Source organism: Cetorhinus maximus, chromosome 26, assembly GCF_964194155.1.
Source record: "Cetorhinus maximus chromosome 26, sCetMax3.hap1.1, whole genome shotgun sequence".
Lineage (NCBI taxonomy): Eukaryota > Metazoa > Chordata > Chondrichthyes > Lamniformes > Cetorhinidae > Cetorhinus > Cetorhinus maximus.
Window position 1 is genome coordinate 15,988,942 of NC_135904.1, and position 27,999 is coordinate 16,016,940.

A 27,999-nucleotide genomic window follows, 5' to 3' on the forward strand; every position below is an offset into this window, starting at 1 on the left:
GCGGTGCCCACTCGCTGAGGTGTAAATTGACGTGGGGTGACGTCGGGCGTGTGTCCTGATGTCAACCCGCGTCATTTAGGTTTTCAGTTCGGCGGGCGTGCAGTCGGCTGCACGACCGCCGCACTGTCAAAGGCCTGTTAAGGTCATTAATTAACTAATTAATCCTATTGAGAAAGCTGCCCGTCCAACCTTAAGGTTGGAGGGTAACCAAAGAGTCCAGACGGCCTTCACATTTTTCATGGAACCTCATCCACGGGCAGGTTTCGTGAAGGGTTTATAAATTAAATAAATTTTATCATCAAAGTTCATTGACATGTTCCGGCTCATGTGACACGTCTTAAATTTTTTTTTCTTAAGTTCAAGTTTGAAAAATTTTAATAATCTCCCTGAGGCGCATGCGTGATAGAGCGCACCCCCTACTCAGGGAACCCCACTCCGCGCATGCGTGATAGAGCGCACCCCCTACTCAGGGTACCCCACTCCGCGCATGCGTGATAGAGCGCACTCCCTACTCAGGGAACCCCAGCCCGCGCATGCGTGATAGAGCGCACCCCCTACTCAGGGAACCCCAGCCCGCGCATGCGTGATAGAGCGCACCCCCTACTCAGGGAACCCCAGCCCGCGCATGCGTGATAGAGCGCACCCCCTACTCAGGGAACCCCAGCCCGCGCATGCGTGATAGAGCGCACCCCCTACTCGGAACCCCACTCCGCGCATGCGTGATAGAGCGCACCCCCTACTCAGGGAACCCCACTCCGTGCATGCGTGATAGAGCGCACCCCCTACTCAGGGAACCCAGCCCGCGCATGCGTGATAGAGCGCACCCCCTACTCAGGGAACCCCAGCCCGTGCATGCGTGATAGAGCGCACCCCCTACTCAGGGAACCCCAGCCCGCACATGCGTGATAGAGCACACCCCCTACTCAGGGAACCCCACTCCCCAGCCCGCACAGCGCTTCCGGGTGTGCTCCACGCTGGGCGGGCCACAAAAGGCGGTGTGGACCCAGTCGGGGGCGCTGGTTGGGTCCGCACCCGCCCCCGCACAACCCCCCCAACGGTGGGGGGTGGGGGTGGGGGTGGGGATGTTCTCTCCATAATTGCGTTAGAAGCAGTTCAGAGAAGGTTCATTCGACTCATTCCTGGGATGAAGGGCTTATCTTATGAGGAAAGGTTGAACAGATTAGGCCTATACCCATTGGAGTTTTAGAAGTATAAGAGGTGATCTTATTGAAACATTTAAGACCCTGAGGGACTTGATAGGGTGGATACCAGGCAAATGTTTCCTCTTGTGGGGGAGACTAAAACTAGGGGACACAGTTTGAAAATAAGAGGTCTCCCTTTTAAGACAGAGGTGAGGGGAATTTTTTTTCTCCCAAAGGGTCGTTCGTGTGTGGAACTCTCTCTTCCCCAGAAAATAGTGGAGGCTGGGTCTTTAAGTTTATTCAAGGCTGAGTTAGACAAATTTTTTGTTAGGCAACGGAATCCAGGGTTATGGGGGGTACAGACAGGAAAGCGGAGCTGAGACCACAATCAGATCAGCCATGATCTTATTGAATGGCAGAGCAGGCTCGAAGGGCCAGATGGCCTACTCCTGCTCCTATGTTTCTAGTTTCCTCACCAGCTTCGAATTAATATTAAGCTTTTTTTTCCATAAACATCTGTTTTGCTTCAGAATGCTCGCATTTTCCAGTTTTTTCTTTTATTGATATATTGATGAATCTACCTGTAATATTAAAGATCACTGCTGATCGTCGTTTATTATACAATATTTTCTTCTGTACTTTATTTTGGTTTCTTTTTGTTTGAATTTAGTTTTTTTTTCCCTCTCTGTAAAAGGCAAATTCCAATGAAATGGTTTTGGCTTCAACCCATGATGTGCAGGAACTTGATGTATCTGCAATTCTAGCTGCTCAGCCTTATACTTGGATTGGTGAAGATTCAGACAGAGAATCTAGAAGGTATGAAACTTTATTTAATCCATTAAAGTGATTTTAAGTGTAATATGTATCCAGATTCTTTCTTGATTAAATTTGAATTGCAATATTTGCATTATCCAAAATTGTAACACAGTCATGTTGATCTCTTTTTTTTAGTTCTGACGATCTTGACCATCGCTCAACAGTGAGCACTAGCCAAACTAGTACGACTCATTTTGGATCCAGCCAGCTTTCTACTTCCTCTTCAATGCCTTGGCTAGGAAGTGGGCAAACCAGTACAGGAGCCACTGTGGTAAGTCGAGAGTTAAACCACCAACTTCTCTAATATTGTCTTTATTTATTATGATATCCCTCATCTTGCCTTTAACAAATTTAGGAGTTACCTTGTCTCCAATTGTTTACAAAAGAGAGGGATTTGGGGAGGAGGTAAATAATGAAGGAGTTAAAAGAAAAATGCAAAGGATTTGTATCCCTTACTCTTCTCTTGGGAACTTGGTTCCTATTTAGTAATGCTGTTTATTTTTACTGACATAACTTCCTGTTTTTCAGCTTTGAGCTTTGCTATGCAGTCTCCCTCTTCGCTTTCCTTATCCCTCTCTTAAAACTGTTATTTTTTTTCTCTCATTTTTATAATACCTTCGTACATATAGGCTCCATATTCTCCTCTCCGATTTTAAATTGCTCCTAACCTCTTTATTTATTAATGGCTTCCTAAAACTTGAACTGCTTGTTTATGTGAATTCAATTCTGTGTAAAAGTATTATGCACAAAAATGTAGAATGAGTTTATTTAAGCATTCATTGGCAAAGTTTGCCAATCAAGAGCTTAATCTAAGAATGTTTTTTGTTGGTTTTTAATCTATTAAACCCTGTTATCCCTGGGTATTTACATCTGATGTGAAACAAACCCCATTCCCCAATAGCTCAGTGCATTTATCCAGTGAATATTTGAGCCATCCAGGCAAGGAATGTCTCAAGATTGAACTCTGGCCTCTGAGTTCATGTTTAATTAGCTGATTTCAGCCAGCACAACAGAAAGTATGCTAACATTGGCCTCAGAGCCAGGGTAAGATACTCAGGGCAGAATACACTTTTGGAATTTTATCGCAGCAAGCAGTCAACATCTTCAGGAGAGGAGTTGAGGAAAGAAAATTGGCAACAGTTTAAAATTGGCTATAATTTAACAGTTGCTTCTTTCAATGTCTTAACTGTAGATTTTTTTGGTAATTGTACCTTTTTTAATAATATGATGTACTGGAACAGTTTCTCGTTAACAAAATGAATGCAATAATCAGAAAATTATTTTTGGCGATATCTTTAATCATTTCAAATTTAAGCTGCTTTTATCTTTTTTATTCATTCATGGGATGTGGGCGTTGCTGACTAGGCCAGCATTTATTGCCCATCTCTAATTGCCCTTTAGAATGTGGCAATGAGTGCCTTCTTGAACTGCTGCAGTCCATGTGGTATAAGTACACTTACAGTGCTGTTAGGGAGGGAGTTACAAGATTTTGACCCAGTGACAGTGAAGGAATGGTGATATATTTCCAAGTCAGGGTGGTGAGTGGTTTGGAGGGTTCCTTCTAGGTAATGGTGTCCCCATCTATCTGCTGCCCCTTGCACTTCTAGATGGTAGCAGTTGAGGATTTGGAAGGTGCTGTCTAAGAAGCCTTGGTGAGTTCCTGCAGTGTACCTTGTAGGTGGTACACACTGCTGCCGCTGTTCGTCAGTGATGGAGGGAGTGAATGTTTGTGGATGGGGTGCCAATCAAACAGACTGCTTTGTCCTGGATGGTGTCAAGCTCTTGTGTTGTTGGAGCTCCACTCATCCAGGCAAGTGGGGAGCACTTCATCACTCTCCTGACTTGCGCCTTGTAGATGGTGGACAGGCTGTGGGGAGTCAGGAGGTGAGTTAGTCGCCACAGGATTCCTAGCCTCTGACCTGCTCTTGTAACCACAGTACTTATATGGCTAGTCCAGTTCAGTTTCTGGTCAATGATAACCCCCCAGGATGTGTACAGTGGGTGATTCAACGATGGTAATGGCATTAAATGACAGGGGGTGATGGTTAGGTGTTCTCTTGTTGGAGATGATCATTGCCTGGCACTTGTGTAGCACGAATGTTACTTGCCACTTGTCAGCCCAAGCCTGAATATTGTCCAGGTGTTGCTACATTTGGACATGGACTGCTTCAGTATCTGAGGAGTCACAAATGATGCTGAACATTGTGTAACCATCAATGAACATCCTTACTTCTGACCTTATGATAGAAGGAAGGTCATTGATGAAGCAGCTGAAGATGGTTGGGCCTTGGGCACTACCCCGAGGAACTCTTGCAGTGACGTCCTGGAACTGAGATGATTGACCCCCAACAACCACAACCATCTTCTTTTGTGCTGGGTATGACTCCAACTAGCGGAGAGTATTCCCCCTGATTCCCATTGACTCCAGTTTTGCTAGGGCTCCTTATACCACACTTGGTCAAATGTGGCCTTAATGTTAAGGGCTGTCACTCTCACCACACCTCGGGAGTTCAGCTCTTTTGTCCGTGTTTGAACCAAGGCTGTCATCAGGTCAGAAGCAGAGTGGCCCTGGCGGAACCCAAACTGCTGATCAATAGAATGAAAAGCATATGGAATTTCTCACATATCACAGAGCTAGAATTCCCTTTTTCTAAAAAAAAATGCATTGGATAAATTAGAAGAAATTTTGGCACAAAGTTAAGAAAGTGACAATTGCATTTGTTTTCTGTATACCATATTGACATTTTGAAAATTAAATACTGTTTTTATAAATGGATAACCTCCTCTTCTTCATGACAGCTCATAAAGAGGAACTTGAACAATGTGAAACGGATGACTTCCCATCCAGCTCACCGGTATTGTGAGTACTGAAATGAGATTAAGCTAATTTTGTACCATCACGTCATTTGTCATTTAACTGCTCCTGCCTTTTACCCTATCGCAAATATTTCCTTCTGTTATTTTCCATCCCTCATTCTCTGCCTCTGTACTTGCTTAAAACCTGTTACGTTTCTAATTGTTTCCAGTTCTTTTGAAAGATCATTGGCCTGAAATGTTAACTCTGTTTCTCTCTCTACTGATGCTGCCAGACCTGCTAAGTATTTCCAACATTTTCTGTTTCTATTTAAGATTTAGCTGATTTTGTTTCTCATACATCTATAATTCATATGAATTAGGAGCAGGGTAGGCCACTCGGCCCCTTGGGCCTGCTCCGCCAGTCAACAAGATCATGGCTGATCTGATTGTAACCTCAACCCCACATTCCTGCCACCCCTGATAACCTTTCACCTCCTTGTTAATCAAGAATCTATCTGGCTCGCCTTAAAAATATTCAAAGACTCTGCTTCCGTCATCTCTTGAGGAAGAGAGTTCCAAAGATTCACTGCCCTTTGAGAGAGAAATTTGTTCTCATCGCGGTCTTAAATGAGCAACCCCTTATTTTTAAACAGTGCCCCCTAGTTTTAGATTCTCCCACACGAGAAAACATCCTTTCCAGATCCACCCTGTCAAGACCTCTCAGAATCTTAAAGGCTTCAATCAAGCCACCTTTGCTCTTCTAAACTCTAGTGGATATAAGCCTAACCTGTTCAACCTTTCCTCATAAGGCTACTCGCCCATCCCTGTTATTAGTCTAGTAAACCTTCTCTGAACTGCTTCTAACGCATTTACATCTTTCCATAAATAAGGAGACCAGTACTGAACACAATACTCCAGATGTGGTCTCAGTAGTGCCCTGTACAATTGAAGCATAACCTCCCTACTTTTGTAAACAATTCCTTTCACAAATGATAACATTCTATTAGTTTTCCTAATTACTTGCTGTACCTGCATACTAGCCTTTGTGATTCATGCACTAGGGCACCCAAATCCCTCTGAATCTCAGAGCTCTGCAACCTCTCACAATTTAAATAATAAGCTTTTTTATTCTTCCTGCCAAAATGGACAATTTCACATTTCCCCACATTATACTCCATTTGCCAGATCTTTCCCCACACAAATAACATATCTATGTCATTTTATAGCCTCCTTATGTCCTCTTCACAATTTACTTCCTTACCTATCTTTGTGTCATTAGCAAATTTAATAATGATTCCTTCAGTCCCTTCATCCAAGTTATTTACACAAGTTGTGAAAAGTTGAGGCCCCAGCACTGACCTCTGGCACACCACTCATCACATTCAACCAGAAAAAGACCCACTTACGCCAACTCTCTGCTTCCTGTTAGCTAGCTAATCTTCTATCCATGCCAATATGCTATCATCGCAATAACCTTTGATGTGGCACTTTACCAAATGCTTTCTAGAAATCTATGTGCAGTACAACCGCTGGTTCCCCTTTATCCACAGTGCATGTGACTCCTTCAAAGAACTGCAATAAATTGGTTAAACATGATTTCTCATTCTTTTTCCTCTTCTGAGTTGTTTTTAACTTGGTTGTATCCTTGTGGGGGATTTTTCCCAAGCCCTTGGAGGCGGGCTTGGAGGTGAGGACGTAGGGAAAATTTGGAAAAAATGTTTTGAGCTGATTTGCTGATGTGTTTCTGCTTCTGGCTGCTTTGCTCAGGGCAGGCTGTGTCTGATGTCGGCAACCCATGCATCAGCAGCGGGAAGCCAATTGAGGTTGTTTAGGAAGCCATTAAGAACCACTTTCCTAGGACAGTGGAATTTACCAGCAACGCACAGGACCCACACAGTGACTGTAACTCGTCAACTCAGGTGGCAAGTGCACACTGGGAAGTCAGAGCGGTTTTAAAATGACATGAAATCTGTTGTTTAAATGAGGAAAATAGTAAGCCTGAGGTCATCAATATTTAGAGGCTTGCCATTGCAGTAGTATCTTATGGAGACTGCCGTCACGGTTGGTACTCGGGGTGATGAAATGCCTGTCAGGTCCTTCAGCCTAACTTCGCATCCATTTTGCTCTGCCTTCTTGTGCATCAGTCTCTTCAGCAGCATTCTTATTGCAGCCACAGTGAAGGCTGCCAGCCACCCTTTAAATCACTGCGCTGATTTGCCCTCTTGCCTCCTTAACCCGTCCACTGTTCCCTAATTGGATGGCAATCCCAGAGGCAAGTTCTTAGTTGGACGCCTTCTGGAAGATTGGACCGGAAAATGCACCACTCTCTCCTCCAGGTAACAGATCTGAAATTAAGGTACCTTCCATTTAAAAACTAAGGTGGCAAAATTCAGCCTAAGATCTCTGCTAAAGTCTAGAGCTAACCACTGCATAAAAGCAGAGGATACTCGTATTTTAATTTATGGATCATACAGGATTCTGGATTTATATAATGTGTTGTCATATCTTCGATCTAAACAGAATACACTGTCCTTGGGCAAGGTATCAGAGTATTTCTAACACCAAAAGAACCAAGCTCCTATTGAGCCACTGTATTCAAGAGGGAAAGATAAAAAGAAAAAAAATGTGATGGGTGATTGTCATTAGAAAAAAGAACTTGGATTTATATAGATTCCGAAAACAGAATAGAAGAACTTTATAAGTGACAAATTGTTTTTTAAGTGTTTTATTTGATGGATGTTGAAGCTGGTTGCTTACAGAAAGTTCCAATAAATAATAAATGAATGAAATTAATTCCCAGTTAATCTCATAGTTTAGCAGTTATTGGTTGAGGTAGGAGTATTGCCCAGAAAACTGGGAGCATTCCTTGCTGTTCTTCCAAAAAATCCAATCTTGTTGGGCCTCAATCTTTCATTAGAAAGATGGCACCTTTAACATTCCTTCACTTTCTGTACTGCACTGAAGTGTTGGCCAAGATTATGTGCTTGAGTTTGTTGTGGGATGTGAACCCGTAATCCTCTGATTTAGTGGTAAGAGTGCTACCTCCAAGACAAAGTGACAAGTTATAAAGAGATAATTGTTATTTTGTGGAAGGAATAAGCACCAAAAAGCATTGTATTCAATTTTCACAATATCATCTGTAATAATGTAAATTATGCAATTAAGATTTGGGACTTGAACTGCAATTGGAAAAGTGTTTTGACATAAAAGGAATTTCTGAGAAATGGCATAGTGAATGATAAAAATAAAATAGTCTCTTTATAACAATGTATTCACAAGCTATAACACTCGGGTAGGGTGTTTCACTTGAAGTGTATGAACCATGTGCTCACTGAGCCCTTTGCCTGGACATCTTTCAGTAAAGGCCAACAGGAACTAACGTGTGCAGATAGGTCCTGCTTAATTACTTGGAAGAAAGAGAATGCACAAATATTAATGACATTAGCAAAAATATATAAAATACAATAATACTGTGTACTCTATAGAACTATGGTCACTTTTCTACACGCTCATTGGCCACTTTCAACATGCATCATTTAAAAAACATAGTTGAGGCTGATGTTGCACATTGGTGACATTTATATGATTAATTCTGATTCTGAATTGAATGGCAGGGTCCTGTTTTGGAGTCACTCCGCATTAATGCATGCATAGCACAGGACCTGGCATTTGCACTTAGGACATCAATCTAATTAATTACAGTAATTTCTCACTTAAAGTTGCAGTTGCATTCCTGAAAAGTGCAATGTTAAACCAAGAAAAAGCATATTTTTTCAGTGGTTATTAAACACCAATTTTTATATACATATTTGTATTGATTGGCCCATACACTAAGATTTTACTTGTTGCAATTGTGTCAATCAGATCTTACAGGTGCGCAAGATGGAAGCGTTCGAATGTTTGAGTGGAATCGGCCACAACAGGTTATATGTTTCCGACAAGCTGGCAATGCGAGGGTTACTCGACTACATTTCAATTCCCAAGGCAATAAGGTTAGTATTTAATGCAATCTCTCTAAGATTTAATTTAACTTAGTAGTATAAAACTTGAGGGAATCAATATAGCTTTCAGCCCTTTCTTTCCACGGATCTGGTTAAATTTGCTTTACCATTCTACCCAATTTATTTAATTTTTGAGGATGGTTCTGCAACTCCTTTCTGTGATTTTTCAAAGGTACTGAAATGAAAATGCAGAACATTTATTTAGTTGTAACATTATTCAATTTTGACTAGGTGCTGCACAAAGGTGCCACAGTCCTAAATGTCTCCTATCATATTTGATCATCTCAGTGTATATTGTTATGACGTGGCAAGTGATGTGTGCCAGGCAAACCAAATCCACAAGGGAAACTTGGTCGCACTATCACAACGGTTTTGCAATTTGTATTTATTATGAGAAAAATTGGGCACTGAATTGAGAGGTCATGAGTCCACTAATACCGTTAGAGATGTTAAAAACTAAATTAAAACTTTAACAAAGAAAAGATTTCAGGCATATGCATAAGATTGCAGTTACTTAATATTATAACAAATCCCAAAATGTCTAATTAAACTGACTCCCAACTACACATCCCCTTTAAGGCAACAGTCCAAAATAGATTTTAAATTTAAATAGCAAGCCAGCAAATTTACCACAGCACCCACTCGACAGTGGAATTCCAAAGGCTTTAATCCAACTTTAGTTACTGGACACAGCAGACTTTTGCAAACATGGCTGGAGGCTTCCCCAAGGCTGTTTAGTTCTTATCTGGCCCCCCAGCATCACCTTCCTTCCTTCCTGTAAATGTTTCTCTCTCATCTGTAAATTTCATTGTTCTGTTTATCTTTGGAAATGTACTTTTCCCATAATATAAAAATCTTTCATGTTGTCGATATGTTCTGTACCTTTTTGGGAAAAATAAACATAACCTTGCCCTATTTATCTTGTTGGTGTAAACATACTACCATCCCTTTGAAGCCCAAACAGTTTTCACTTATCTAAAAATGCAAATTTCCTTCACACCCTACACGCTAAGACCTCATACATGTTTACTCATTAGCATTTCAAATGCCTTTTGCTCCTAACTACTTTTGATAATTTCAAGCTTGCAGCCTATCTGACTCTAATTCAATTAAATCATACAGACAGAACCATCAACATTCACACCCATTAACCTTTACAATAAACCACAATAATGCTATGAAAATTATTGTTTCATGACAATATACGCCTCTATAAATTTTAGTGCACATCCAAGCCAGATATTAATCTAGTTTTTTTAAAGGAATTAATCAACATAGAATTAGCTTTTGTTGGAAGTTTAATCAATTTCAACAGTAAGGAACAATTCTATAAAGAAAGAAAACACAAACTTAGATTTATATAGCACCTTTGCAAGTTGTGGAGAAATAATGGGTCAGGGAGGGGTGATACTAATTGGATAGCTGTTCTCATTGGTACATGGACTGGGGACACAGATTCAAGGTTTTGGGCAGGTGATACAAGGGGTTGTCAGCAACATTTTTACACAGTGAGTGTAACTTGCTGCCTATGAGGGTGGTGGAAGGAGAGGTGATCATTAGTTTCAAAGGGAAATTGGATGGGCACTTGAGGAAAATTAACTTTCAGAGCTTTGGGGATAGAGCAGGAGAATGGGACTGACTGGATTGTTATACAGAGACCCAGCATGGACTTGAAAGGCCAAATGGCCCCTCTCTCTGCCTTTTTGACCTTTTTCAAAGAACAGGCACAGTGAGTCAACTAGTATCCTCTTATGCTGTATGATCCCATAATTCTTTCACACACTCAGGAATTCACAAAGTGCTGTGATCACTTGGAATGTAGGAAAGACAGCAGCCAATTTGCATAGAACAAGATCCCACAAAAAAATCCTCACACTTCTTCGAATGTGTCATGGGACCTTTTATGTCTGTCTGAAAAGGCAAGCTTGGCCACAGTTTAATATCTCATCCAAAAATCTTAATACGTCAATCTTCAACAGTGTGGCACTCCCTTGGCACTTATGGATTGTATGATTACATTTCTGGGATGGGACCTGAACACACGACATTCTGAATCAGATGCAAGAGTGCTACCTTTGAGTCCGGCTTTGCTAAAGTTTTAAATGTTGAAAAGCTTTCAATTTTTAGAGGGCTGATTTTCCTGGTTGTGAGCCTGGGTGCAGCTGATGTTCCCGCTAATTTCCCTTCGCTGTTTGCAACTGGTTTGTTACACCACGCAGTCCCTTTAAGTTTGCACACACATGCATTTGTGCAGACCTTAAAGGCAACGCTGCTTGTGTGCAGCTTGTTTGTCCCCTCCATGGCACATTCCTGATTGCTGCATGGCCACATATCCATGCAGTGTAGAGGGAACATTGGGTGCTACCAATGCAAGAAAATCAAGGAGGAAGGAGTGCACATCTATGTGCACCCAATCTATTATTCATCTATTTAAATTAATGGACAGAAAAATCAATTAGTCTCCTTTATGTACATGTGTTCCAACCCAGTCTAAGATCCTCCATTTGCTGTGTCCAGGGAGAGAATTTTCCCCCCCATCGGGGGGGTTGTGTGGGCGCGGACCTGATCGGCGCCCCCGATCGGGCCCGCGCCGCCATTTTACGTGGGCGGGCCAATTAAGGCCCGTCCAGCTTGACACGCACCCGGAAGCGCTGTGCGGGCCGGCGGGGTTGGGTTCCTTGAGTCGGGAGTGCGCTCTGTGCCTCAGGGAGACAAGTTTTAAATTTTAAAAGTTTTAATAAAGAAAAAAAATTTAAGACCTCCCCCCCGTGACAGTGTCACATGAGCTGGGACATGTCAATGAACTTTAATGAAAAAATTTATTTAATTTATAAACCCTTCATGAAACCTCATCCTGCCCGTTGATGAGGTTCCATGAAAAATGCAAAGGCCGCATGGGCTCTTTGCCTGCCCACCAACCCTAAGGTTGGATGGGCAGCTTTCTCAATAGGCTTAATTAGTTAATTAATGGCCTCAACAGGCCTTTGACAGTTTGGCTGGCACGCAGCCGACTTGGCTGCGCACCTGCCGAACTGAAAATCTAAGTGACGTGCGGTGACATCGGGACACACGCCCGATGTCACCCTGCGTAGTTTGACCCCCTCGGCGAGCGGGGCCCTGCCCCCGCTCGCCGAGCCAAAGATTCAGCCCCAGAAGATTCAACTCCCACAGCCGGTCGGTTATTTTTAAATTGCTGATGATATTCAGTGGCTGAAGGGAAAAGAATGGTAGAAGGTGCTGCAGCATATTAATTTACAATCTAAAGGGCACTTGCAAGTATTCTTCATCCCAAAGATTAAAATAACTTAAAGGAAACATGAAATGTCTCCTTAGAAAACTCACCCTTGTCCTCTCTGTCTTTGAAAACTATTGTCTCAGCTCCAACCTCTCTTACCTTTACAAAGTCCTTGAACATGTTGACACCTTGAAATTCATGCTCATCTCTTCCAGAACTACATGTTTGAATACCTCCAATTGGGTTTCCTCCCTTGCCAGAGAAGTGAAATGGCCCTTATCAAAGTCGCAAATGACACCCTATGTAATTGTGACCATGGTAAACTATTCCTTCTTATTCTTCTCAGTCTGCCTCCAGTCTTTGACTTGGTTGACCACCTCCTAACGTCTCTCCTCTTTCATGTAACTGGCTGGCCTTTGTCAGGTTCTATTTTTATCTGACCAGTTGTATTCAGAGAATCACCTACAGTGGCTTCTCTTCTGTACTTGTACATTTGAATTCCCCCGAAGATCTATCTTGGGCTCCCTCCAATCTTTCATCTACGTGCTGCCCCTTGGGGACATCATTCATAAATATGCCAGGTTCCACAAGTACACTGACAATATCCTCTCTAACTCATTACCACCTCTTTCAACCTCTCCACTGTCTTTGATTTGTCACACTTGTCCAACACACAGTATTGGATGAATAGAAATGTTCTTCCAACTGAATATTGGGGAAGACTGAAGCCATTGTCTTCAGTCTCCATTATAAACTCTCTTCCCTGGCCATCAACTCTCTCTTTCTTCCCAGCAACTATCTATGGCTGAAACAGACCATTTGTAACCTTGCTACTGTACTTGACACCAAAATGTATCCACTCTATCACCAACACGGATCGAAGCCTGTTAAGGTTTCTTGTTCCACCACAGGTTCCAGTCATCTGTTGCTTAGATTTCCATTCTTCTAGTAATAAAGTTCCTATTCCTGTTCTGGCGTTTTCACATTCCTCTCTCACCAAACATCCAATGGCTTTTGATGGACATTTCTGTGTCAAATTGGTCATATTGCTAGACTTATACCCACTAGAAACTGAATTGAGACCACCAAAAGCCAGATCTGTCATGATCTTTGCAGGCAGCTGACAAAAACTCTAATTCTGTTTGGACTCATGTCCCTGATCTGAAGGACCAGCTTCATTAGCGTACTGGGTCTTGTAGTCCCCCAGGTGTGCGCCTTGTTAGCACTTAAGTAAGCAAATGCGTATGCCATAGAGGAGAAGGGTACCGGGCAGGCAAAATGCCAGGTCTAGGGATTTGCAAAGTTAATTTTGACCTTTGTATCTCCCAGGTTGTTCAGAATGGTTGGATTTTGGGCATGCTTAAGTGTGTTCTAATTACAGGTCCTCATTTCTGTGAGGGAGTAGTGAAGCTTGAGTTGATGTGAAACAGAATTAACGTTTCGAGCCATATGTCTCTTCTTCAGAGCTTTTATCACATATTATGGGCTCAGTTTGGACTGCCGTTTACAGAATAGGTTACTCTTGAATGTACTCTGTCATCTTTATTACTACTTCAATCCGGTTCTGTTTTTGAAGGTTTGATATCCAGACTTTTTTTTATGTTATTGAAATGGTTATCCATGTACAACAAGCCAGCCTATTCATGTATTTTTTTAAAATGGTTAACTGTGCAGATAATGGTATTGATCAAAATATGAAATGGAGAGCTATTTCTTTTTCCCAAAAAACTACATGAAAGGACAAAAAGGAAAACTTAAACAAATCCCATAGAAAGTGACAAATGAAAAGGAGAAAAAACATACTTTACAACATCCCCTATTTTTTTTCCCAGTAGCTATTTGCAAACAATTCTTAGATTTGCTAAGTAAGATGTTTGAACACTGGAGGAATTTTAAAACTGAGAAACCTGGATGAGCCCAAAGCTGATTGAGCAAGTGCTTTGCTAGGTCTCATGTGAATACACTAATGGAATCATTATTTAACTCTTAGTTGTTAACACAGCAGAAAACATTTAGAGCTCATCAAACTTCAGGATACAGTATCCTGATGTATTCAAAATAATTTTCATTGATTTCTAAATCTTTACTTGCTTTCACCAGAGTTTTGCATTGGTTTAACTGTAGGTGTAGTTTGTTAAATATTTTGCTCGTTGTAATTAGAGAAATGTAGATTGAGAAAATGGCATACTGATATAGAATTATTCAGGATTGGCTCAGTTTATGCTTTTTATTCTCCATTCAGCCACTTGAACTTTGATATTCTTCTTTTGCTTCTCAGAAAGATGATTTTCAACATATCCTTTCTAACTCCTAATAAATATTAAATGTAAATCAATGCTAGCAACTTGAAGAATTGTAAAAGTCTTTTACAGGATATGGCTATTATTCTGTTAGCTTGACCAAACTATCACGTACAGTGTTTCTGTTCTTTGAGTACAACAAACAACATTTGAATGCGTAGCTGGTTACTCCATTCAGTACTTTTCCCTAAAGAAGGCTGTAGCCAGAAAAACGGGTTCCATTCAAATTGTTTCTTTAATGACTGTCTTATTAAAGTGATTTTTTTTTATTTCCCTAAACAGTTGGGGGTGGCAGATGGAGAAGGTTTTCTGAGTCTTTGGCAAGTCAACCAAACTGGATCTAATCCTAAACCTTATCTTGTAAGTTATATAAACGGTCTTGTAATTTGTTAAGAACACATGCCTTTTCTTTTGTTGAAATAAATAATTTCTTTGAAGATATTGCAGACGTGCCAAAAACACGTTCAGAATTTCCAAGTGCCTTCTGTAGATGAGTTTAAATTTTCTAACTTCAGCCAAACACACTGATTAAATGTGTTGTGATTGTGGCATTTCAAGGACAGAGTTGTTGCAGTAATTTGTAACAACATGAACTATCACCTCAGGAAGCAAAGCAAAGTTTGACGAAAGAAATGCTGGTTAAGAATTTCTTTTGAAATACTGTGTTAATATAAGAAGGTTTTACTTGTTTAATTGCAGAGCTGGCAGTGTCACAGTAAAGCTGCTGGTGACTTTGCATTCGTTACCTCCTCAAGTCTCATTACCACAGCAGGACAATCTAATGACAGCAGGTACAATGAACTATAATGAGATATTAAAAATTTGTCCCCAGATGTAAAAACGGGTATTTCCAAAAGCCATTGTTTAAAAAAAAATTCTCCATCTATTTAAGTACTAACATAGTTTCTTCATAGGTTCTGATTTATTAACTATTCCTGTAACTAATTTTTCTAAGTTGTAACTTGTTAATCCTGTAGTGCATAGCTAGGGTTGAGCTCTGACCCAGGTCATTTTCCTGAATCTTTCCTGTTGCCATGTGAAAGAAGATGTTTTTTATTTTTGTACAGTGCAGGAGATATGTCTTCCCCTGCCTTCTATTATTCTTAAAAATAAGATTGAAATAACATTAAAGTTTGTGACACAAGGAACCTTCAGCAGCAAGTGGATCTGGCGTGGGGTTCACTGCCAGATGCTGTAGCTTAGTGGGGATGATAGGAGTGTCCAGGGTCTGGAAATGAATAATGTGCCCTTACATTGAATGGAAATCTCTGGGAAATTGTTTACTTACATCTGTCTTCCCTGAATTTCAGTGTGATGTTGAGGATGTTAGCTAATGTGCTAACTAGCATTTTCTGTTTCTTCTTTCAGAAATGTTTGTTTATGGGATACATTAATTTCACCACACAATAGTCTTGTGCATGGTAAGATCACTGTTTGTAATTCTTAATAAAATTCTTGTTGGTGATAAAATTATGCATTTAATTTGCATTTTTTTCCATTATAGTAATATTCTATGAAAATATTCCTTTTTGACAATTAGTGCAAAACATTTTCCTTTAAAAGATTACCATATTTTGACTTCTGTCCCTAAATCCAAACTTATTCCACACATACAAGCATTGTCATTAACCTATGGTCAGAAGCCATAGCTATTCTGGTATTCTTGGTGGTGTACTGGTTTAATAATTAGCCTCCTCAATTCTGGAACTAAGATTTTGTTTCCACCCAGTTGATAGGATAAAAGTCTTCTCCACCTATTGGTGGGGGGATCTTATGCACCTGAAGAAATTCAGGGCCCTGCCATCCAGAATTGCTGGGGATAGATCTTCAGGCAAGATGTAATTTAAATGTTTTTTTGACCTTCTCTGGAATTTGTTTGATTTTTCTTTTCCCCCCTTGTTGGCTTTTGTGATCCTTCGTGCCAGTTATTCCCAATTATTATTATTTTTTTTGTCTCCAGCTCCATTTAATGTGATGAAGAGTTTTCTAGTAGGAATCCTATGAACAGAAGGTGACACATGACAGAGCAATGCCAGGCAGATTAGGTGGCCAGAGAGCTGGTCCATACCCTACTCTTGAGGTGAAATTACCTCACTTTGGCAGATGCCATGCTGGTGGAGGCTGTTCTAAATTAACTAGCAGACTCCTGTGACATCATGATAATATGTGAATGTTTAACTAATCATTATGCTAGATAACTCTTCAGAAACGGTCCAATCAAAGCTTTATTTGATACGACGCATCAGGGTGATCAAGAATTGCTGTTACCTGATTGATCACATGCACCAAAATGGCACCAACCATTTATGGGGGCTTTGACACACGTCACCTATAATAAACATGAACTTGCAATATATAAATTTTGAGAATGGTATATTGGAGTGGTGCAAAAGCAGCCATCTCAGTGACAACTTGTGTAGTATCTCCCTAGAAGAGGTTATTACTGGGCTTATGTGTCACTTGCCTAGGCTTTATGTGCTCATTCTGTAACAGAAGGGTACTGCCTGCCATTTTGGAGCTTGCTGCTGTGTAGCTGCCAAGGGTGTATGCCAGAAATATGTAAACCAATGAATAAATATTTAAATAAGGATCCTTTTGTGATATTGGCCAACCTCAACCTCTGATTTGCTGTGAGATAAACTTGGTTAGCAACTTGTGACGCTAACAGGCAGGAAGGATTACTCAGCATATCAAGATTAGTTTCTGGTTGCCCTTTTAGACTGCTGATTAACCTCTGGACATTTTTCAGCCTGTTTTTTGACATTTAACTCGATTTGGACTTTGAAAAGATGCTTCTGCTGATCTTCAAATAAACCGAACCTATGTTTAGTTTACCAGCCCTGTGTAAGATTGGCAAACATGGTGAGCAGCAGTGGTTCCTCTTGAGCAAAACGATGAAGATTTGAAGATCACAAGAAAAGCCACAGACAAGATTTTGTGCTGTACAAAGGCTGTATTTGCATTAAAGACTCTAAGAGGCAGAGTCCCTCTACAGAGCAGTGAGTACCTGATTTGTGGGGTAGCCGGAACAGTGGTGAATCAGGCAGTCCATTTTGAATTGGGCAGTCGATTTTGAGTCGGACAGGACAAGCTGCAGGGCCATCACGACATCCTTGGGTGCCGTTTCCACGCAAAAGACAGAAAGCACATGAAACAGAAAAAACCCAAGCTCCAGCCAAAAAAAAATAGAGGGAGAGAAAAACAATACTACACAGCAGCTGCATTGGTGAATTTCCCTGTGAAGTAGAGGAACTACAAACTTCCTACACATCAACAGCATTCATAAAAGACAGGAAACATCAGGAAGATGACCAAATACCCCAGAAGGCCACAGATGTCCTATCCAAATTTAGGCTTTTTAAACAAAAGGATGGGGCTATGCTTTTTAGATTTATCCATCACAGGACTGGGTAAACAAGTAGTGAACATTAAGATAGCTATTGGAAAGAAGGAGTTGCACAGAGTCAACACTTCAAGCCTGTCTAAGGAGGATTAGAAGGATCCTGCCAAGCTGTGGAAAATGCTGGAGAATCAGCTAGTAAAGTTGAACTTTAGAATATACTATTCAGAGCTTACAGACAACAGCCACAAAAATCAATCGATCAGTTCATCATAAAGTGCAGTGATCAGGGCAAGGACTGATTTCTCAGAAGTTGAGCTGTCTGAACAAATAATGGAGCTGGTTATAGCTTCAGCGCCAATTAAAGCTTTCCAAAAAGATCTCTTGGAGGACAAGAAAAGTCACGATATTGACACACTGCTATAAGATAGCAGAAAACTTGAAGCCCTTGTAGCTGAATAACAACAGCTGAAAGCATTAGGTGCAACTTCCAGTATTGGTATGGTAACCAGGACGCAGAAAGCTAGCAAGTCGCGTGGGAAGTGTGTCTGCTGCACCCGCCACAAAGCTGTCCTGTGTCCCAAAATCTTTGCAGGCTATGCAGTGTAAAAGAAAATTGGGCTTACCTATGCAGGAAATTTGATTCCAGAGGTGTGACCAGAGGTAAGGTGCAACAAAGCAAAAAGTATATGTAGCATACTGGCAGCAATAAAAGGGGGTGCACCAGAGATTCACGTAAGTGGAAGCACATACACAAGATTAGCGGCAAGACAGACCACAATGAAGATGCAGAGCGGAAAGATCCTCCACTGGAAAATGAACAGGCTTTCCACATTGGGAATGTGAGACAATGTGTGGATGAAGTCAAACAGTGGAACTTTTCGTTACTATCAACATCATATGCCCAAAGGAAAGTGGCAAACACACGCTCACAGCCAAAGTCAACACGGGAGTGACCACGAATATCTTATGTCAGAATCCTGAAGGATACATATCTGGATCATTGAAAGTCAATGATACAACCTATGACAGGTAAGCTAACTTGTGTACAATGAATCACCCATCCATTGCATTGGTAATTGGCATTGAAATGCAGCTGTGACATGCCTGCATGGAAACCGCAAGTATTCTACCTGGTGGATAGGAACAGACCAGCAGTCGCAGGGTTACTGGCATGTACAGAACTAACATCGTGACCATACTTGAAATCACCAAGATACCAACTGCAGCAGCAGAATCCAAGAATAATCACATGGAGTCAATCCATGACCTACAACAGATGTTCTTAGAGACCTATTCAGCACGATAGGGAACTTCAGTGGTGATGCTGTACTACACTTCAGAAGATGAAATTCCATCGATTGCCCCTCCTAGAAAGTGCAGTGTGCATCTACAGGAGAAGCTAAAGAGTGAGTTAGATGACACAGAGCATAACGGCATTATCTATCATGTGCATCAGCACGCCGACTGGTGCAGGCCCATCACGTGCGTAGCAAAAAAAAAGACAGAGATCGGGTATGCTTAGACCCAAGACGTCCAAATCTCATTCTAAACAGGAGCCCACAGAAGATTCCAACATTGAATCCCGAATGCTCAGGAGCAAGGTTTTTCTCCAAGTTGGATGCCAAACACTGATATTGGTCGGTTCATTTGGCAGACGGATTTCAAAAAATCACTACTTTCAAGACACCCTTCGGAGAATAACTGTTTCCAGAGATTACCCTTTGGCTTATCCATCAGTCAGGATCTGTTCCAGCAACATATAGACAGAAACATAAAATGTCCCTGGATGCGTATGCATCGCCAATGATATTGAGGTGATTGGCAAAACCAAAGAAGACTATGATCGAAATCTACACTCTGATGGCAGCTGCTCATTATGCTCGTCTTCAACAGCAAGAAAAGCCAGGTGAATGGGATCAGATTAACTTTTTCCAGTTCTATCTATTCAAGTTATGGCATCTGTACTGACCCAAGCAAACTCAAAGATGTACAAGACATGCCTATTCCCCAGGACAAAGAGGACTTGCAGAGCTGCCTCGGATTTTTCAACTTCTTAGCACCGTGCATACCCAACTTTGCTGATAGAGCGTCATCACTTAGAGAGCTGCTAAGGAAGGATGTTCCATATGTATGGCAGGAGGACCATCAACACGTGTTTGAGTCACTTAAACAGGCATTGTCAGGGGGGACATATATTCTACAATACTACAACCCAAGAAAGGAGATGATCTTCGAGGTCGACACATCTCAAAAAGGGTCAGAAGCCTGCATTATGCAAGATGGTAAACCAATTGCATTTGATTCCAAAAATCTATCACCAACACAATCCAATTATTCAAACATAGAGCGTGAGACACTCTCTCTGGTGTCCACTATCACAGGGTTCCACATGTACCTAATTGGTAAATGATTCATTGTGGAAACTGACCACAAACCATTGACGAGTGTGCACCAAACTACAATGACTCCTGATAAAAATACAGGGCCACAATTTCAAAGTCTGGTACAAGCCTGGTAAGAAAATGGTTACTTCAGATACACTGAGCAGGTTACCCAATCTGAAGAAAACTGAATGTCCCATTAGACCTACAAGTAGACCAGGTTGACATTGACATAGATGTGCTTAACATTAATCTGATGAATTTTGGTCAACACAATTGCAGACAGCTTCAAGAGGAAACCACAAATGATCTATGACTTTAAGACATTATGGAGAGCCATTGTAGAAGGTTGGCCTGATACAATACAAGGAGTGCCAGACACTGGTATTTTAGGAGGTGGGATTTTCAAGGGAAAACAGGTTGCATCCAAAGCTGTTCGCCAGGAAATAGTTACAGTTATATCAGGGGCATATGGACATAGAGCAAACAGGGCGCTTGGGGTCTATGGCCAGGGATTAACAACAATATCGCGAAGTCCGTGAGGATGTGCAAAGCGTGCCAGAGACACCAGCCACATCAACACAAAGAAGCTTTACTACCCCAGTGAAGTTCCATCATACCCTTGGTCTAAAGTCACAACAGATTTATTCGCTATCCTAGTCAATAACTAGTTTTCCAAGTTTCCAATCATCATACAATTGAAGAACACCTCAAGTGCATCCATGGCAGACATGGAACCAAAACATGATCTCCGTATTGCCATCTGACATTTAAGAGCAACGCCTTTAGAACATGGGTTTTCCGTCACCAGCGGTCACCAGCGGTTAGGACAACCTTGCCAAGCCGACACCTGTCCCTTTTCTCAGAAGTACAGGAAAAACTTCTCAGAAAACAAGGGAGAATGAAGATGGTGTCCGACCACAACGCAGGCGCGGAACTGCCTAGTAGAGCGATGTTAAGAAGGAACAGAAGCTAGCTAAGGGAACTGTACAGCTATATAACACCTAGCAGCCCAACTGTGTTCAAAACACATCCAAAGATAGACTCGGAGAATGAAATTGTGAAAGACCACCAGGAAATCAGCACTCTGACAATACACAAGATACTAATACGCCTGCAATCAAGAACACCCAAGTGATAAATCTAGATCTCAGGAAGGTCATACCAATACAAGATCCAGAAGAATTGTTGAACCACTTATACGTTGAACAAATTCTTAAACCCTTAAATTCGGAAATCCTGAAATTGTTGAACAGAGATTTATTTTTTGTATAAATTTTCTGACGCTATCCATTGAGTGTCCCTCCTTTCCCATTGTCTCAGCAGCACTCCTAAGGGTCTCGCCAGCAAACACCACCCTTCCCCCAGCTGTCATGGACTTGACGGCACCAACACCACTAGCACCACCGCACCCCCCCCCACCACACCCAACCATGGCAAAGTGTCCCTTATCAACCAGAGTTGGTCACCCCGGTTCAAGGGCAGTTAGGGACACGTAACAAATGCTGCCCTTTGCCAGTGACACCCACATCCCATAAAAGAATGAAGAAAAAAGAATTTGCATGTAGGTGGATTGTGTGCATTTTTACGGTCTGCTAACAATGAATTTTGAGTTTGAAGGTATTTCTTTTTCTCCTTTTAATCCTGTTAGGTTTTGTCTGCCATGACAATGGTGCCACAGTGCTTCAGTATGCACCAAAGCAGCAACTTCTGATTTCTGGAGGCAGGAAAGGCTTTGTCTGCATTTTTGACATAAGGCAGAGGCAGTTGCTACACACATTTCAGGCACACGATTCTGCTATTAAGGCCCTTGCTTTGCACTCCACAGAAGATTATTTCATTACAGGTTCATCAGAAGGGAATATGAAGGTAAGGCTTCCGGCAAAAAGTTGTATTTAGCAAAAAATACTTATCTCAAGCTTCAGCTTTTGGGTTCTATTCGCTGTTATCTACCCAAGGCTACATTTTTTAATGCTCTGATCTAGATTACGAAAATAGTTTACATCCATTTTATTTCTAAGCTCACCCTACAGAAAAAGATCAGTTGAATGGGGCCCCTGAAGGTCAATTATACAAGTCGAGAATTTGCTTGTGAATCTGATGAGGTCAGCACTGGAGGACGCCAGTGGATACAATTCTGTTGTTACTATTGTGATTGAGCCTCTGGACTTTCAGGGCCGCTGACTTTTTGAGCTACATAGTATTTGTAAGTTGAGGCTATAAAATACCAAACCTATTGGTCTGCATGTTGGTCCCATAATGCCCATACTATAACTTATTGTCAGCATCTAATAATTCCTGGTCAGTTATGGTGTGTTCAAATACTTAGCAAAGCTATTTGATGCTCCCCAGTAATGATTCTTTAGACAAAATTGGAATCAGAGCCTTCTACTGCAGCAGTATGTATTTCAGCTTCATACACTGACTATACGCTATGGGAGCATTGCCTCAGATTTTTTTTTAAATTCCAGGTTTGTGAGCAAATATAAAACAGCTTGTACCCTGGATTTGTACCTCCCAAGATTAGTTTGGCTGTAATAAGAGTAGTTTATTTTAATAAACTTTTGGGCCTTATGGCAAAAAAAATAATGATTTAAAGTATTGTATACCATCAGTGTTTTAATGGTATTTTTTGGCATAGTTATCACTATAGATGTAAGATTGTTAGTGATGCGATCTGGCACTTTATTATTGATCCAAGGATCTGATTACCTGAGATTGGAGGTCGGAGTGTGCGGCCACAGAATGATTGTTAAGGAAAATAAAAAGGTGACATCTTGCTGTCACCCAATGTTACCATCCGTTTTCAGGCCCAACAATGAGTTTTGTTGCACCACTTCTTTGTGTGCTGGTATTATTGCCAGGGTTCTGCCTGTTCATTTTCTATCATTCTTGTATCCCAATTGTGAACTTGGCAATTGACACTGTTCTCTGTTCCTTTCTGTTATCACCCTATATATTTGTCTCCTTCCTCCTTCGCTGTCCAGGTTCTTGAGTAATGTTTCTCTGTGTCTGTCTCTCCCTCTTTCACACACACTATCTTCTCCCCACCCTTTTACTCTGAAGCACTTATGGCTGCACCTGATAATGTCTCTAAACCCAGATACAATCACTCAATGTTGGTATATTTCCTTGAGTAACTTGTCTAAAGTGGATTAAATACTTGATCATTTTAAGGAGCAATCAGTAAACCTAAAATTTTAACTCTAGATAGCTGTCTTCCTCCCCATGTAAGTGTAAGAATATATTATAAATCACTCTTTTTGCCAACTTTAAAATAAATTGAGAACCAACATCTTGAACACTTGGACATATTCAGTGATTTTGAACTAAGATGAATTGGTTTATGAACTTAAGAGTATTATTGGTATTCTTATCAAACCTTGTTCCTAACATACAGCTCTTTGTTTTGCAGGTGTGGAGGTTAACAGGTCATGGATTAATTCATTCATTTACCAATGAACATGCCAAACAGTCAATCTTTCGAAACATAGGTGCAGGAGTTGTGCAGCTGGAAATCAAGCCAGCCAATCGTATCTTTTCCTGTGGAGCAGATGGAACTTTGAAGACACGAGTTTTGCCAGACTATTTTAATACCCCTGCTGGAATATTTGACATCCTGTAGTTTATTGGGCTTGCTTGCTTTGGTTTCTGGTTATTAAGAAACATGGGCATCTCACATTTGCTGTGGGAGTGCATAAGCTGCTAGTGAGTTGTGTTTGAATGGGAAGTGACCCAAGGTTGAGCTTTTTGCAGAAGTTTTTTATTAGTGGATATGAGCAGATTTGAAATATATATAAAGCAAAAGACAGACATTTAAAGAAGTAAAGTGTGGCGTTGTGGTATAAAGACTTGAAGAATTTCTTATTATAAACCCAGAGGGCAGACATGCATGTACTGTATTATTCTTTTAAAAGCAATGCAGTTGCAGAATGTTGGTAATGCTTTGTGAACACAATGCAAAATCTTTTGGCGTACTGTAAGTGTATGGACTAAAACATGTGCCCATGGTTAAAATCCATCAGCACTGTATTGGGAAATCCCATATGTAATGATGGTGTGAGTTAATTTATAAAATTTGAATTCATTAGTTTAATTTTTCTTCAGAAGGAATTTTCAGTGACCCTGAAGCAGGCAGATGGTCATATCTGAAGGCTACAAAGCAAAAAAGTGTTTGCAAAAAATGGGATCCAGAGTCATTAAGATGTACAGATTAATTACGTCAGTTTATAGTTATTTCTGAAATTTTAATTTGATCACTCAACACGTTAAAGCTATTGAAACAGCTATTTTATCTTTTTGCACACTGTTATTAAGCCTTCTGAGACTGTTGGACTTCTATTACAAACTGTTTGCCTTTACATTATAAAGTGTGACAGTGTAATGATGGCATTATTTATCTATACTTGAAAGTCAAAGGAACCAGATTTTTTTTTTGTTTTTGTTCATTCTGGATTAGTATTATTGTTAGTTTATGTATTAAATCTGAATATTGCACTCTAATTAAAAGGAAGCTATCAAATCTTGGTATTTTAAAAAATAGAATTCTATTGATGTGTAAAAGATTGCATTTCCTTGGATGAATGTCTGGCTTAACTGGCCCAACATTTTATGTAATATTATGACCAATTAAGTTATTTTGATCTGTGAATTAACATAACTTGTAATCATTGCTGTGTATTGTCTGCTTTTTTTGCCTGTAATATACAGTTTAATTTATTGTATTTTTATGTTTTCAGTATGTACATGTTGCTAACAAATATGGTAAGTAAAATTTGAGGACCTTCAACCAATATTTTGACATGTCTGTGAAGTTGTCTTCTGCTTATAATTAGTGTCTGTGTCTGTAACAAATTCATTGCATTTCTTTGTGAACTGAGCAAAATATGGATTTTACATCCTGTGCTTGAAGTTGTATTTAAAACAATAGTTGTGCTTACCTTTGTAAGTCAAATAAATTATTTTTAATGTGTGTAGCTAATTGTTTGCTGCATTATTTTTGTATTATTTAAAATAGCACTACTCCATGAGAATTCAAAATTGATGTATATAGTCCCAGGAGAGTGACACTCAAAAGGTAACCTTCTTGTGACTGTCTCCCCTCTTTATGTTTGTTAGTATTGTCAGATCTGAAAAAAATTCTTACAGTTAAAAGATGGAAGTGTCAATCCTACTGTAGCTTGTGGGACCCACAAAAATGTAAGACTCCAAAACGGACAATGAGCTTTATTTGAATGCTGTCAACAGGTGGAATAGTAGCACATCTGTCATTAGCGCACACCTTTTAAATAAAATTGCCTGTAGAAATTTTCAACACTTGCCACCTTCCACATCTGCACAAGTTGTCCTGGGCCTTTTGTGTTCTTGGCCAACACGAGGGCCAATTTCACAAGAGGTCTGTCCATAACTTATATAGCTGGGCCTTGTTCTTATGATGTATCATCTCACATCCAAATATCCAGGTCATAGTACTCAACTTTAATGTACACGCAAAGAAATCTTTCATAAACTTCATGGGTAATTGGAAAGTGAGATACTATTAGTCCAGGTGTCCCAACCATCCTGCACACAGCAGGAGTCTTGTGTGCACAATAGCAACTGTGCACATTTACTATTCACAATGCTGGCTTTGCACTTTCCCATGTTGTGAAAAGCTAAAGGTGCAATAGTTATCTCTTAGCCACAAATATAATGAAGATGGTAAGTTTAAGAACGATCCAATGCTGCCATGTCTACTTTACATATACCAATTTATTGCCATTTCAAAGGCATTTGAAGTTCTTATATAAATATAGAACAACTAGAATCCCTTTCTTACTAAATAAACAACACCATACAGCCAGCATGTTAAGCAGTTCAAAATTCTGTTACTATAACTCATTAATCTCTGATGGTAATGCAAATTCTATCGCATGCAGTTAATGCAATCCTTTATCCTTTAAGATAAAACATCTGTTAAATAAGTATATTGATGCATTCATTTTTGATTTTGAATATTGCTGAAAAGAAAGACATGTTGCCGAAGCTTTTTGTCTTGCACTCGTCAGGAAAATGCAAGAATGCTGAATTTCAAACGATGACAAACAATTTATACTACAGGAGAAAAGGGTGCTGATTGGTTCCAGATAATTTTAAAAAGGCCCAAGGCTTGAACAGTCCCTGGTGTGTCATAGTGTGTTCCTTCTAGCAAGTATAAATGTAAATATACTTTTATCCAATGTGCATGTAAGATTACACAGCCACAATTTACTCCAAAGATTTTTGTACAAGTAGTTTCCTCAGAAGTAGTTGGAATGTTTGATGTTTATGTATGGGTTCATTTATAATGTGGCTACCAGTCTTAAGAGTGTGGGCGAGTGTCTGCACTCAGTGCATTTAATTGAAGTCTGGGGAATTTGAAAGAGTGGAGGTGGTCAAAGGATCCCCTTCAGCACTTTATAAACCGGATTCATCATTGCACTGGAATTATTTCACCATGGAATGTGAGACTTCCTTCATAAGATGGTATTTGGTTTGTGGGGGGGCAGAGGCCTGTCTCTTCCTCCCCAGAGTTTGGTAGGACCTGAACCCAGAGTTGCACTGTAACTTTAGTGCCACTGCAAAATGGAAGCTATTTTATTGTAACGGTAAAACTATAGTATAAATGTAACCTATATCTATTTTGTTGCTAAGAAATTTATGTAAAACCAATTTGATGCTAACTAGATCTCTAAACCCTAAAAGAAAAATGTTTTAAAATACAATATAACGCGTTATAGAAGTTGCATGTACTATTTTAACTATTAGACATGTTCTGTGCAAATATAATGGCAAAAAAAATTTCCAATATTGCATCAGAGAAAAAATAACTTCACCTTTATGAGCATATTAAAAATTAGTAGCTGTACCAGTTACACATGCATGAATAACTGCTCTCTGTTGTAAAATCATTTGCATTTATTCAGCTGGTAAGAAATGTAGACCATATTTCTTTAAGTAGCCATTTTCCCATGTATATAAAGTGCGATCATGTGGATCATAGGAGAGCATTGTAAGCGTATCATTTGATGATCTTAAATCAAAACTTACATCAAGTTGTTTCTCTTTCAACAAATCAAACCCAAAAACTATTTTGGTGTCTTTAGTATCTGTGAGGTAGAGAATCCCTCGTGCTATGAATGCATTGCCAGCCTTTGATTTGGGGTATGTGGTGTTAATATTCTGAACAATTGAGAATGATTCTTCATTGATCTCAATTTGGCCAACAATGATGTTTTCATCATGACTCGAAGCATAGATTACCCAAAGTCCTTCTTTTTCTGCAGTCAAGTCAAAATATGTCTTTGCATTTTGGAAGAGGTAATTACGATTGTTGTGCAAAGCATTTTCTACTTTCATGCGCTGGGGTTGTTTCCCATCAAGTGGAAATCTAAAACAGACAGGAAAAAAAAAGTACATCACTGTGTTTTGCTGCAATTCTCGTCTAAAATCTTTTTTTTTGTAAATCAGTTGTTCTCTAGCCCCCATGCTACACAGATTAGACTGGACATGCATTTTACAGAATGATTGAGTGCTGCCTGTAAGGCAATGGATGTGTGATATGATGGGATTAATGAGCATGCTCAGTTCTGTCTTTCAATTACCCTTCCACCATCCCCCATGTTGATAGAATTGAAATCTGAACCAAAAAACTGATGGATCCCGTAAACCTGTCATAACTGTTGCAGGTAAAAATCACATAATGATTGACCTAGCTGATACTACAGAGCAAAGACCTTGTCCCACCCCATCCCAATAACTTGAACAAAATAGCTGGGTTTCAGAAATGATCATTTTCAATATGTCTGTGACATATGGTTACATGATGAGGTGCTTGTAGGTTCCAGGTTAGGCAATAATTTGCATTAGCAACTTTGGATGGAATAGGGAAAAGCAGGCCACTGATCGCTGTCACTGTTTGGAAGTGTTTGTGTGAAGGCTTATGACCTTTCACCATGGACATTGCA

The 27,999-nt window shown here is 40.2% G+C and overlaps 2 protein-coding genes across 5 annotated transcripts in view; one reads left to right on the forward strand and one right to left on the reverse strand.

Moving 5' to 3' along the window:
* The window catches only part of dmxl2 (Dmx-like 2), a 157,972-nt gene extending 132,982 nt beyond the window's left edge, over positions 1-24,990 (forward strand). For all 4 annotated transcript variants that reach the window (XM_078530216.1, XM_078530217.1, XM_078530218.1 and 1 more), the window contains 9 exons: positions 1,837-1,958; positions 2,094-2,229; positions 4,758-4,818; positions 8,619-8,746; positions 14,573-14,650; positions 14,990-15,081; positions 15,659-15,711; positions 21,666-21,883; positions 23,430-24,990. In XM_078530216.1, the coding sequence (XP_078386342.1) occupies positions 1,837-1,958; positions 2,094-2,229; positions 4,758-4,818; positions 8,619-8,746; positions 14,573-14,650; positions 14,990-15,081; positions 15,659-15,711; positions 21,666-21,883; positions 23,430-23,639 (1,098 nt within the window). In that variant the 3' untranslated portion in view covers positions 23,640-24,990. The remainder of the gene's footprint in view (positions 1-1,836; positions 1,959-2,093; positions 2,230-4,757; positions 4,819-8,618; positions 8,747-14,572; positions 14,651-14,989; positions 15,082-15,658; positions 15,712-21,665; positions 21,884-23,429) is intronic.
* A 755-nt stretch (positions 24,991-25,745) lies between these two features.
* gldn (gliomedin) overlaps positions 25,746-27,999 on the reverse strand; it is a 36,636-nt gene continuing 34,382 nt past the window's right edge. The window contains exon 10 of the mRNA XM_078530220.1: positions 25,746-27,422. Within this exon, the coding sequence (XP_078386346.1) occupies positions 26,951-27,422 (472 nt within the window). The 3' untranslated portion in view covers positions 25,746-26,950. The remainder of the gene's footprint in view (positions 27,423-27,999) is intronic.